The sequence below is a fragment of the Falco biarmicus genome, chromosome 10 (genome assembly GCF_023638135.1).
Source record: "Falco biarmicus isolate bFalBia1 chromosome 10, bFalBia1.pri, whole genome shotgun sequence".
NCBI lineage: Eukaryota > Metazoa > Chordata > Aves > Falconiformes > Falconidae > Falco > Falco biarmicus.
The window spans coordinates 23,996,697-24,010,804 of record NC_079297.1 but is presented as its reverse complement, the minus strand read 5'-3'; the positions used below and the strand labels follow the sequence as shown (position 1 = coordinate 24,010,804).

The window sequence follows — 14,108 nt, the reverse complement described above, 5'->3', positions numbered from 1 at the left end:
TGTTCACCCGCAAAATTCCATTCGTATGACCTTTTCATTGAAATGCACATGCAGCATCCTTCAAACAGAGGGAAACTGGCACTAAAATGAATCACAGAAAGGAGGGAGTACATCACTGTCACATTAGCAGGCACTTTGAGACCTGTTGAGAGCCATTCTCTTTCAAAGCAAAAATACAAAACGCAGTCAAAATCAAAGGCAAACATGGAGAGTTACACCCTTAGAAAAAAAATGAGTATATGAATACATGTCCTGAAGTAGTCCCCTACTCTTTTCCAGGAAGAACTCACAAAGAATGTTGAACTTCCATCGATTTAATAGATAAGGTAAACGCAATACATTAGCCCCACACATAGATTAAATCCATGCTAAAGAAACGTAAAGCACACGCTTTGCATTTCACACTGGCAGAACCACCTTTTTATACATATTCCATCTCCAGGGTCACTCAGGGTGCACAGACAGAGATGCGTTCCCTGTGTGGTGTTTTTAACGTGTGACGAATCCTTAGTCACGTTATAGGATGAAGAAAAAAATAAAAGAAGAGGGCATTCCCTAGCGAACCAGCCCTAGCTCAGGCCGGCGCCCAGGGCAGCCCCGGCGCGCGGGCGGTGCCGGCCTCTGCAGGGCCCTGCGGCCGCCCCGCGCTGCCCCTGCCCCTGGGCACACCCCAGGTGGGCGCTGCCGTGGCTCCAAGGAAGCCGCAGGCTGCTGTCGCGACCGAAGCCGCTGTCGCGACCGGGGCTGCCAGGTTCCCCCTCGATCCGCCATGTCGCCCCCTGCCGGCGCCAGCCCCGCCCCCTGCGGCTGCCCTTCCGGCAGCCCTGCGTCACTTCCCGTCGGGCCGCGGCGAGGAGAAGATGGCGGCGTTGGGCGAGCCGGTGCGCCTGGAGCGAGGTGAGCGCGGCGGCGGCTGCTGAGGGACGGGCGCTGCTGGCCGCTGGCCGCTTGCCGCTGCGGGCGAGGTGGGGCCGCTGCCGTAGCCCGGTGCTGGGGCGCGCTGCTAGGGGCCTGGCCCGAGGCCTGGGGGCGGCCTTCCCCGGCCCCCTTGCCCCGGCCCGGGGCCTGGGCCAGTGCCGCCGTGCCGTGCTGTGCAGTGTCGTGCCGTGCCGGGAGGGAGAGCGAGCAGCCATGGCGGCACTACTCCGGCCCGCCGCGGGGCACCGAGCGGCTCCTCCGCCCCCCGGGCGGCCGGGGAGCGGCCGTGCGGTGGCTGCTCTGGAGATGTTTCCCTTCGCCGCTGGTTCTTGCGGTGTGCGGGTGGCACTCGCTCCCTCGGCTCTTTGCGCAGCCCCCGAGGGGTTTCCTCGCGTTTCGGGGTGTGGCCGGGTTTCTGGGGACGCGCTCGCCCCAGGCCGCCTGTAGATGGGTCTGCTGTGCCTTCTGCCAGCTCCGCTCGCCTGAGAGCTCCTTGTTTCTCTTTCATTCCTGGGGAAACTTACTCTGAAAGCTAAGAATTAGCTGTGTTCAAGTCCTGTCTGTTAGGCTGTGTCTTAGCAGTGATAACTTTCTTGTTTTTATAGCAGGCAACTGACACACACGGGTCCCTATACACTTTTTCGTGGATCTTCTCAACTCCGTTATTCTCTTGCGTTTATGTTTTCATCCCGATTTGCCACTTGATAGTAATTTGTATTGTTAACAGCGGTGCAGTCTGTAACCGGAATTAGTAGGGAAGCTGGTAAAATACAGAACCTAACTATAGTATGTTTGTGTCTTTTTATCCAGGGCTTTTAAGAAACAACGATAGACTTCCTTCAGGGTGGTTCTTCAGAACTGTGCAATGTCTGCAGTAGCTCAGTGAACACATGCTTGTATAGCATTACAAATGGTTGGTTTATTAGTGCATATTTAGGAATATAGGGATTGGGAAATGGAATCTAAATGGGAATACAGAGAATGAGAAATCCTGTTTTTGAAAGGGAAAGCAATTAAGTGGAGTGTAGACGATGGGATGAATGGAGTGTTTTTCCCCTGGGTCTCGTTGGGACCACTCCCTCTACTCGCAGTGCTAGATGCTTTTTTGTAGATACACCCACTTGATTGTGCTTGGTACTATCATGTTACCTACCCCAGAACTCCGTTTTTCTATTTGCTTAATCTTCCTTCCCATTCCACAAGTGAACCACTTGTAATGTGTGAGAGAAGGCCTGTAAATAGTGAGTTACGTAAGGACTTTGCTTCCCACTCCACAGCTCATTTACCCTCTCTGTTCTGAAGCTTGTTAATTAGGGCAGCTGCTTTGGCAGTGGATTAGTTGCTCTTGTTAGGTCTGCGGAGTTAAACCTTGGGCAGCATCCTTCTCTACTTCATTACCCTGCCACTATGCACTGTCCGTGAAAACAAACAAATCTGCAGTTACTTAGGGATCAGTGGAACAAAGGAGCTATTTAGTCTTCCTGGCATATTGGTCTTTTTAATAAAAGAAGAGAAAGGGAACACAGTATAACAGACTTGCAAGAGGTTTATTTACAGAAATGAATAATCTGTTAATTGTATGGGGTTGACTGCAGATAACTCGATGATGAATCAGCAGCAGCTTGAAAGTGAACATCACTAATGTTGCTGGCATATAGCATAAGAAAAGAGAGAATAGTGTAGAAATCAAGCTGATTTTAAATGTTTACCATATGCTTACCATCAGGGCAACTGAAAATTCTCCCTGTCTGTTCTCTCCTCCGAGCGGCATTGCGAACACCACCACCCAAATTCACTGGAGTGCAGGGCTGAAACAACATTTTATATTTTGAAGTTATTCTTATGGTTTGGCAGTGATGTGTGATACCTCTGCATACACCTTAGGAATCCAGACTATTTGAACAGAAGCGGCGGAGGTGGTTAATAATGAGCATCTATGAAGATGCTGCATTTTTCCTCTTTCTGTGTTTAGTTCACACATACGTTTGGAGTGGTGGTATCTTCCTGGCTTTTTCTCCACATTCTTTTAGTTTAAATGTATCTTTTTTTTTTTCCTTTTTTTTGTCAGAACCTCGATCTAGCATCCTGTGATCACAAAAAATTATTTGTGAAGAACGGATGACTGATATAAAAAGGATGAAAACGTTAAAAGAAAATCGGTTTTTTAGTTGTGTGGATTCAATTTTACAATGAGTTTTATGTGTGGGGTTTTTTTATCATCTACCTCTAGAGTAATTTCTACATCAATCCTTGTTGAAATCCATTACTGGAACAATCAGCTTTCAGCTGATCAATACATACAGCTGAGCAGTGCTTTGGGAGGAAGCAAACTACATCAACAGGGCAGTCAACAATCTTTTCTTGAAAACGAAAGGTGTGTTTTGCCACTTGTTCCCAGCCACACTAGTTCCTTTCCAGAGCAGTATTGCTGGGAGAGATTGAATCTTCAGCTTTTGACTGGTCGTGCCTAATGCAGTTCAGTAGGAAAAAGTTACGCTCATTTCACTTTCGGACTGGTATAATGGGGTCCTGTCAACAGGGCAAAACAAAACAACTGTTGGGGAAAAAGTGTGTCCTGGTAGTGGGATCCCTTGCCTGTGTCTGCCCGAGCAAGTGGAGCAGTGTGGTAAAAGGAGATCTGTGGAATGCTGAGGACCCAATTTTCATGCTGTGCTTGTCTACTTTGGGTTTTTACTTTACAGCAGCAGTTTGGTCCTTTGATCTGAAAGCCCTTTTTTATTAAAGTGCATTTTCTGCTTTAGTTTCATCTAAAAGGAATCCAGTTCAGTGTATCCCAGTCACTTTTTGACAAGTGGATTGTGTGCTTCTAGTCTGTGCTTTATGAAAGACACAGCTGGTTCCCAAACCAGCCAATTTCTCCTTAGGGTATAAAATGTGATGTAGTTCTGTCTGTTAGGAGATCCAGGTAGGAAATATATCGAGTTTATTGATGAAATACAGAAGTTGGAAAAAGACGAGGAATTAGCGAATGGAGTTCTGGAGCGTTTATTTCTGCCGCTACTCTTTGGATCAGTAGGTTGCTGTTGCCCTTAAAAATTTCTGGCAGTGTCCTGATCAAACTGTTAGATAACAAGTTCACGCACTTCATGGTTCGTGGGCTGCAGGCACAAGAACAGCTGCATGGAACTGTACTTTTTATGTGCATGAAGTAGTTATTTGTCTGCAAACATCTGCAAGTATTTAAATGATAGCTGTATTGTAATTTATATACTTACTAGACTTTCTCATGAATTTATGGAGTGTTGCAGGATTGGAAGTGCTTCTGTCGACATTTGTTGATCATTGTACTTCAAACTGTTAAGTGTGAGACTTCATGAAATTAAGATAATTTGTACTGCTGTTGCTGAACACAAGGATTACTAAGAAAGCTGGTGATTTTGCATCATAAAAAACAATTGCATCTAGAATCTCTTTAATTTCACTGATGAGTTTATATGTTAAATGAAATACAAAATGTGTGCTAGGAAATTAAAAGCTTTAGAAGCATTTTTTCGTAACTCATGGAGATGGAAAGAACATTGAAAGTGGGCAGAACATCACTGTGGGTTATCTCTGGCCAGTGCACTTGACATTAATTTCAGAACAGGCACCCCCTTGTCTTCTCCTTCAGTTACATAAATTCTCTCTTTTTTGACTTCGTCTTTAGGAGGAGTTTGTGGCTATTGCACTTTTTCTGTGCTGACGTGATGCTATTGAGTAGACGTGCATTCACATGAAGAATGATTGCCTGAAAATTAATTACAGAAAAAAGTAATGCATTTGGGATATAGCAGTGTCCTAGCCTTCGTCCTTTTCTAAAATAATCTGTGCCTTATTTATATAGTATATTAATCACTGCTTCTTTGCCTTTGTGATAATGAAGGTAATCCTTTCTGTGTGCTTTTCTGAGAGACTGTTCTGCTTCTGTTCAAGGAATTGCGTGATTCAGAATGATCACTAATGTAACACTTTGGAAATACAAGTGAGAGCTATGAATATATGCTACTCGTGTAGAGCTGCCAGGTCCACGCCACATAGTGTTCGATGCCTGTCTTGAGTCGTACCGGTCTGGAACCAAATCCTTCACAGGGAGTTCAGTTTCACAAAGCAGCATCCACTTTCATGAGAACGTGGACAATTTGAGTTCTTAGGAACAAATTTCTAGGAACTGGAACAAAGAGGTTTGGGGCCAGGTAGTTCTCAGTGCTGTTGTAGGAGAAGCAACAAGTCTACTTGTTGAACGAATTTTTTGAACATAAAAGGTTTGTTAGCATATTTAATGATATTCTAGCTGTGTAAAAAGAATTTTGTCCATGCAGTAGATAGATTTTGAAGTACGCATATGAAATGTTAGTAGTATATACATCAACAAAATGGTTCAATATGATTTAATCTTCAAGGAAAAATCAGATTGTCTTTGTAATATGCATATGGAAGTGATACCTTCGGATATTTTACAGGGTTGCGTTGCTGTGGTTGACTTAATAGTCTGAAAGTACGGTGGTTTAATGTAACATTTTGTAGATAAGTAGTTCTATGGGAGAGAGGAAACTAGTACATAGTTTTAAGGTGTATACCCAGTATGTACACAGACTGCTCCGTTAATTTAAAAAAAAAAATTAAAAAATCCAACAAAAAAAACCAAACTAAAAAACACTTCGGGTTTCCTCAGGCATTACTCATTACTAGTGTTTTATTTTCCTGTAGACATCTGCAGAGCAATTGAGTTGCTGGAAAAATTACAGAGAAGTGGAGAAGTGCCACCACAAAAGCTACAGGCTTTGCAAAGGGTCCTTCAAAGTGAATTCTGTAATGCTGTAAGGGAGGTAAGTTAACCTGACATAAGCAGTTACCTTGAGTTAAAAAACAATGTTTTACCTTTTCATTTTTGTGCTCAGTGCATTAATCTGATTTTGTTCTTCTTAAAAGCTGATTTACAAAGTTTAATAGAACAAAACTTATTTTTTAAAATTCAAAAGCAAATAATTTAAGCTAGAATAGGTGTGTTAAATAATGGCTCAGGAGCAAATAACTTCTTAGATGTTATTTTGAGAGCCTGTCTTTACCAGCAGCTAGCAGGCTGTCATCTTGGAGTGTAAGAATGGACAAAGTACCAATTGCCTCGGTATCAGCATCACCTTGAGGTGGGGCCTTGCACCACCTCATGTTCCTTCCAGCTACTCTTTCAGAGATTTTTAGGTGATTGAATATGCTTTGCTCTTTCTGTTAGTGCTACCACTGATGATAACACCTGGAATAATTTAAAAGATCAGTTTGTAGATACAGATGTCATCTTAATATTTCCATCCTGTTGAGGATGGTGTGTTTGTTGTGTAGCAAGTCCAAATGGTTGACAGGTAGATGTAAGGATATGTGTTAGCCCTCAGTGTAAACATGTCCTTAGCATTAGTATTCTTATTGCCTCTGTGTTTTCAATAACTTCTTTTTTCTGAAGGTATTCAATTAGTTGCCTCAGTTGAAGGAAAATTTGGGGGTTTGTGGGGAGGGATACATTGTCAGGAGAGCTTTAAAGAGTTGTCCGTAGGTGATTTTGCATGCATCCTTATTGAAGAGTTCGATCTTGAATCAAACAACAGAAGATAGTCATCCGTGTCTCCAGTCACGTGTGTGAGATTAGCTATAAGCATTTGTAAATTCATGGTGAGGTCTGAATGCCGTGGGAGGAGGGAAGATTTAGGTTGAGACCTGGATATGTGTGGATTAACTGAGCGATAAAGATGCCAAGAGTGGTATTGCCTGATAGTAAGGTAGGTTGTCACTTGACGCATTGTAGTGAATCAGGGAGTAACTTCTTATTAGAGGTGTGTACTTTTTAATTTACACATTTTTGAGTTGTACCTGATATTTTGTTGTATAATCTACAGAGAAAAATGTCTGTTCTCCCCATGCGTAAAACTGTTTTGTCTCTAAAGGTGTACGAACACGTATACGAAACTGTGGATATCAGCAGTAGCCCAGAAGTTAGAGCTAATGCAACAGCAAAGGTAAACCTCAAACCGGTGTAAAATACAGTAGTTTGTTAATTTAGAAGCAGAAGATTATTTAAAATTCAGAAGGCTATTATCTAGATGTCTGATAAAATGGATGAACTTAATGGGTTATTAAAAGGTATAAAAAAGACTTGTTATTTTTAAGTTTCTTCCATTTTAATTTTATTCTTGGAGTCCTAAATTTTTCATGCTAGTGTTGGTATCTAAGGAATTCATCTCGTTTGTCTTAACAATTAAGTACTTTGAGATAAAAATTCTTTTTCAGTCTGGTCGCCGTCTCTAGTTAAGGGGTCTGCATTTAATTTCTTATAAATAGGAATGTCTTATTCCTTACAGGCCACCGTAGCTGCATTTGCTGCTAGCGAAGGTCATTCCCATCCCAGAGTGGTTGAACTACCCAAAACCGAAGAAGGTCTTGGATTCAACATTATGGGAGGCAAAGAACAAAATTCTCCAATCTATATCTCTCGAATTATCCCTGGCGGTATAGCTGATAGACATGGAGGCCTGAAACGTGGAGACCAGCTGCTTTCTGTAAACGGAGTGGTAGGAACTGGTTTTCACTTTCTGTAGCAGTAACGACTTGTTTCCACGTGGGGGCACACAGGGAATATGCAGGGCACAAGCTCGATGTCATTTTTAACCTTGGCAAAGTAGTTTCTTTCTGACCTTGCAAGAACAACTTGAGTAGGTTTCTGTAGAGAGCTCTAGGATTATGCTTTGGTGATCTGTCTCAACTGGGAACTGTACTACTTATGTCAGTATTTCAGATTCTGAAGGGTTCTATAAATTGACTCAAAGAATTGTTGTATGAAATAGTAACTGCCATTATGGCTTCCTCTTTCATACAAGTTTCATGATACAGATTTAAAATAATAGTTTTCTGCACCTTCTAAGGTAAGTAGTTATGCTATGTTGAGTTAGACTGACCAGATTCTCATTATCCCAACAAAAATGCTACTGTATTATGAAAGCTGTAATAAGGTGGAACTACAAGGTGGTGCTATCTTCAGTTCTGTGGTGTTTTTTTTCTTTCCACTTAAGTGCATGGAGCTTCAAAAATAGAGGCTTTTTAGAATATTTTAAGGAGCATATGTCTAAAATGCCGTTGTGGATATTTATTTTTAATAAGTATCCTCTTGTGAAGAGTTACAATACAAAATAAAACACAGGGTGACTGGAAAGAGGAGGCTGTGGACAGGCTTTGACTTATGGTAGCTGCCAGTGAAATGCATGTAAATATCTCTCAACCCCCTGCTTTTAGTTTAGAGAAGCTGTATGCTAGCTTAATGTTCTGCATTACATCTGCAAACCAAATTTTATTTTGAGACTGAGCATCAAACCAAATCCTATGCTTTTTAACCCCAGTGGTTTTTTTTGACAAGAATAGAGACTTACTGGGTGTCTGTACTCTGGGAAGTTGCTGCTAGCCCAGATCTCTGACATGCTTGGCTCCTGATTATTACCTGGGAGTCCAAATGTACTTTTTAGGAGACGTAAGAGAAATTATGACCATAGTGGTGCAACTGTCCTTGGCTTGGCCTTCCTGTTACTTTGAAGCAGTGAGGGATGGGTATAGAACCCTCTTTAGATGAGACCTTCCTCACCCACAGACCCCCTTAAAGAAAACAAAACCACCACTCTATCCAAAACTGAGCCTGATCGTCAGACAGTTGGTGCAGCTAATGACTGCATGTCTGCATACACGTATATAAATACAGATGTAACCATTGTAAGAGTGCAGCAAGTGAGTGCATAAAATACTGTTGAGAATGCCAGCGTGGTCTCAGAGGAATTGTCTGCTGATGTTTACAGATGGAATCCTGTCGTCTTAATACACGACAGGCATATTCTTTTAATTGTAATTTCTAATTAATTAATGAAGAAATGAAAAATAAATTGCCACTGCCAAGACTGCAGTGAATGTGCCTTAAAACAAGTTTGGTTTTTTTCCAGCTGGGAGACTGGTGTACTCCAGAATTTTAGGTGTTTTGATATGGTAAGCGTAGAACTTCACAAACCTTTTATTAGCCTTTTTAAACAGAACAACCTACACATCCACTTGATTAACAAAAATGAAAACACTCAGATCTATGTGTTGTCTAAGTCTGATAGAAGAGAAATAACTTGGGTTTTTTTTAATTGTTGTCTTTCTTTCTGTAAGTAACTTTATAGTAACGGGGAAACCCTCCAATCAACAGGTACATCACCTGCCTTCTAGCTTCTAATAGCACCAGTGGGAGGTAGGCTTGGGGTAGTCCTATCATTGTGTTTAATAAGTTCGGGAGAAATAAGTTTTTCTGATAAAATGTGTGCTGTCCAGGAATATATATGTGGGTGCAGTTGTTCAGAACTGTTACTTAAAGTTGGTAACTAGATTAATATAACCCTAATAAATTCTGGGAGTTGTTTTAGGGAAAATGTTTTCATTCTGTTCTTAAAGAGTTGGGTTAGGTTATTCTTAATCTTGAATACCTTGCATTTACTGAGAGACGTGTGGAGCCCTGAGACAGGCAACACACTGCACGTTGGCTGCTATACTGCAGGCACCCAGTATGCACTGTATTGCCTTGTAACACAGGATAGCATCAAGAAGGCAGCTATCTCACAGTTGTCATGTGGCAACTTAATACACAAATTGAGGGTGACTACTGAATTTAAAACGTATGCCGAAAGAAGAAAAATAATCTTGAATTTTAAATAAGTGACCTGCTGAAGTTGTTTATTTTTAAGTGTGATTCCATAACTGCTTAATGTTATCCTGATTTCACTTACTGTATGTAAACAATTTAATTTTTCAGCGTAAACCTAACTAAAATTTTTGTGCTACCCTTTTGTTGTTTTTTTTTTTTAAATACTGATTAGTAAAATTTATCATCACGTCTTATTGATTTGCTGAAGAATAAATCCTGAACTTGGGTGATGTTGTCCTTGTGCAGTCTTCAAACTAGAATGCTTCAATATTTGATTTTACAGAAGTTGTACAAAAAATGAAAAAATCTGTTTTCTAATACTGTACTTAATGGTTTATACTTTGCAGAGTGTCGAAGGTGAACACCACGAAAAAGCAGTAGAACTGCTGAAGGCAGCTCAAGGAAAGGTTAAATTAGTTGTGCGATACACACCAAAGGTCCTGGAAGAAATGGAGTCGAGATTTGAAAAAATGAGATCGGCCAAACGCAGGCAGCAAAATTAACATTGTATGCGATAACTTAGAAAATATATTCCATTTACATTTTATAGTTTGCTTTGTGACTCAGTTGATCCAATGCCTGGGCTACAAAAGACCCTGTCCTTTTCATAGAATCACAGAATGATTGAGATTGGAGGGACTCCTGGAGATTGTCTGGTGTAACCCCCCTGCTCAGAGGAGAGTTAGCTAGAGCAGGTTGCTCAGGACTCTGACAGGCTTGGTTTTTAAGTGCTCCAAGTATGGAGACTCCAGAAGATCTCTGGGCAACCTGTCCTAGTGTTTTGATCTCCCTCACGCTACAAAGGTCCATTCTTCCATTTAAGTGGAGTTTCTTGTATTGCCATTGGTGTCCGTTGCCTCTTGTCCAGTCACTGGATGCTGCTGAGAAGAGTCTGGCTTTTTTACTCCTCCTTATCAGGCGTTTATACCCATTGGTAAGATCACCCCTGAGCCTTCTCATCTCCAGGCTAGACAATCCCAGTTCTCAGCTTCTTGTCTGTCAGACGCTCCAATCACTTCATCACCTTGGTGGCCCTTCGCTGGACTCACTCTGGTATGCCCGTGTCTGTATTGAACTGGGGAGTGCAAAACTGGACCCAGCGCTTCAGTTGCGTCTGAGCAGAGGGAAAGAGTCGCCCCCCCCTCAATTTGCTGGCAGCGCTCTTCCTCACGCAGATCAGAAGAGTGCTGGGCTGCTTTGCTGCCAGGGCGCGCGGTGACTCGCAGTGAGCTTGGGATGGTTCTCTGCAAGGCTGCTTTGCGGCTGGTCAGCCTCTCCGCCTGTGCTGGTGCGTGGTGTTACTCCTCCCCAGGTGCAGGATTTTACACTTTCCTTCACTGAACTTTGAGATTCTCGTTTGCCCATTTCTCCAGCCTGCCAGGGTCCCTTTGAATGGCTCACTTGAGGGGCTCTGTCCCATCACGCTTCATGTTAACGAGTATGTTGCACTGTATGGACCCCAGTACAGACCCCTGGGGTGCAGCAGTAGTGACTGGTGTACAGCAGGATTTTGTACTACTGATCCCAACGACCCTTGGCAGTTCTGCTGGTTTTAGAATGTTTTCAGTCTCCGTGTGTTTCACAGTTTTAAGAGGAATGTGTACTTTTAAAATGGCCTACAATACCCTGAAAAAGTATGCGTGGATATTTCTATTGATTTTTTTAAGAAGTCTCTTTCATGTCAGACCTCTAAGCGTGAAAGTGAATTTGCAGTCTTTTCAAAGGCATTTAAGAACGCATACTTGTACAATTGGCATCCCTTTTTTCCTGCCTTTTTTTTTTTTTTTTTTCATTACTTAACATAGAATGCAGGTTTTTTTGCTAAATGATTTTGGAAAAAAGATTCTTATGTAGCAGTATCTTGGCACTTTTCTGAAGAATATGTTGTATATCAACTACAAAACCTAATTGTGATCTACTGTGTAGCTGATAATGATACCAGATTTTATAATGTTCTGGCGAGTACATTATTTTTTACACTTCTCCTAAATTGTGATTTGTTACTTTGGAAATTGTATTACCTCGCCTGTAAATAATTTACAGTTGGTGTTCTCATAGAATGATTTTGTAATAGCCAACATACACAAATTTTCAACAATCATTCCTGTAACTTACATTATTTTGTACTAATCTTGAAGCAGCTAAGGGGAAGAAAATCTAATAGCGTATACAGTTCTAGATTGCCTGTCTAGATGTATTTTTATATTCAGAAACAGAAGATATATTAGTGCAGTGCAAAAGAATTCCAGATGTTTCCCTGACTTTCTGCTGTTTAAAAGAAATATTCATCTTAATTGTCATACCTCTTTTGTGTTTTTAGTATGTTCTATTGTAGTCTTATTTACAGACTGACTGTATTGGTCTTGGACTAGTTAATACCTAAATTATTATTACCTTTATGAGTACAATGTTCTGAGGCTTATATGCCAGGTTACCACCGATTTATTACTGATTGCTTCTGACTTGGAGAATTCTTCGTTGTACTACATCACCATTGCTATAAAAGTTTATGTGGGATGGTGCTGTGGTGGGAATAAGAAAATCTCCAGCTATAAGCAATTGATGTCTTATCTCGAGCGGTGTTGATGGTGACATGGTTTTTGTGTGCTGTTTTGAAGAAAATTTCTGGACAGAGATCCACCTCTTGGAATCTACCAGGTTTGAGATTGTAGTTATGTAGTTCAGGTTTGGGGTTTTTTTGGGGGGGTTGTGGGTTTTTTTGTTTGTTTTTTTTTTTAAGTTCACCTTTTGGTATATATCTAGAATTAACTTGGTTGTGTACTGGCTGTCTGTTCCCTTGTATGGCAGCTGTGGGTGCATCTTAATTGACTTAGTAATTGGATTTGTAGAAGCTTAAAAGTTAAAACTTAAAAGTGCAGTTCTTACTATGTGGCTAATCCCTGGTCTTTCTACATGGAGCAGTCTGGTCCATTGTGAAATAATTGAGGATGTGAAAGGAAGGAAAAGGTTAGCGATCTAAAAATGACAGCATGTAGTTTGTGCTTTGTCAGTTGATCTACTGGAGAAGAAAAAAATGTGATTGCTTTCTGCATGTTTGTAAGCATGGTAAGCCTGCAAAGAGAAATTTGGATTTTAAAGATACTGATCGGTTGAAAATACAGTATAAATATTTATCGGTTAGATGACATGAGCACTGAATTGCGTGGTTGATTATGTGTCATAGGCCTTTCAGAAGGCCCCATGTTACTAATACAACCATGTTGTTGAATTGTATATTTTTATGGAACAACTAATGTTTATAAAGTATTGAGACCAAAATCACTAGTTAGACCAATTGTGGATGTGTTTTAATTTAATTGTAAAATAGTAAAGATTTGTTTTAGAGCTATATATAAATATATATATATAAAAGAAAGGTATGGATACAAGATAGAAACGTGCATTTTAAAACCTATATCCCTTCTGTTACTGAACAAAGGTGTGTTTTGTTACTCTACAGAAATACTTAACTCTAGTGCAGCTAGGAATTGTAGCATTTGGATACAGTTTGTCAACTACTGCAAATTGTGGGGAGGTGTATCTGGGCATAGAAATTGTACATGTAGAATTTAAGAGTTTTTAAATTGCAACAACAAAAAAATTCCAATCAACAGACAACTCGTTAACAGTCATCTTTAATACTATAAAACCCCTGTAATATTAAGGAAAGGATGGATTAAAATATCCCAAGAAACATGATCTCTGTTACTACTGAGCAGTGCTTGTACTGTGCTAATATAGAGTCCCTGCACACTTGGTGAACAGATTAAGAAGAGGTATCATTTCTGCAGATGACATCTGCATCTATTGCTGCTGTGAGGGATCTTTGGGTTTTATCAACAGAAAAATAAAAGTTAAATTTCTCGTGCATTGCGTTTGTGCATTGTTCTTTTGATTTTCCATTTTGAGTGGTGTTTTGACTGCTCTAATTGGGTGCTTGTAATTTCTGGGCATAACATAAACTCCCTGAGTGTGTGTGGCCATCCAAAGAGAAAAGCTTTAACTCTTTTATTAGTTTGTTCTCCTGATTGCTTAGGGGTCTTCCCTTTTCTACCCTAGTATTTTCAGATTTGTTGGAGAAGAAAATCAGAATGCTATAAAGCATCTATAATACCTTGGACCTCCTGCATTTTTGAGAACTCTGTAGTCTCAGCTGCATAAATTCAAATTATGTATATTATTGTGACTCAGATACTATCTTCTAATTGCTTTAACCAAGTATCTCAAGTAAGGGAGATGTTGGAATTTCTGTTATTCCTTGTTTAAAGACCTTGTAAGATTGTCAGCTTCTTGGAAAAATGTGCCTGGAGTTATGAACTGAGATAAAGGTAGAAAATGCTTCAGTTCTGAACGTAGAGACTCTAACGTAGGTAGGCTGGACTGCGGACTGAAAATACACGCACAAATATTTATGTGAATACTTGTTGTAGAGGATTGATAACACATGAGCTGGAAATAGAAGCACATTTTCAATTCTATTTTAAAG

General features: G+C 40.7%; 1 protein-coding gene across 1 annotated transcript; it reads left to right on the top strand.

The window, feature by feature from the left end:
- Positions 1-786: 786 nt before the first annotated feature.
- LIN7C (lin-7 homolog C, crumbs cell polarity complex component) lies at positions 787-13,492 on the top strand. Its single transcript, XM_056354302.1, has 5 exons — positions 787-897; positions 5,626-5,744; positions 6,852-6,923; positions 7,266-7,475; positions 9,970-13,492. The coding sequence occupies exons 1-5, from the start codon at positions 861-863 to the stop codon at positions 10,123-10,125; spliced, it is 594 nt and encodes a 197-aa protein (XP_056210277.1). The 5' UTR covers positions 787-860; the 3' UTR covers positions 10,126-13,492.
- Positions 13,493-14,108: the final 616 nt, after the last annotated feature.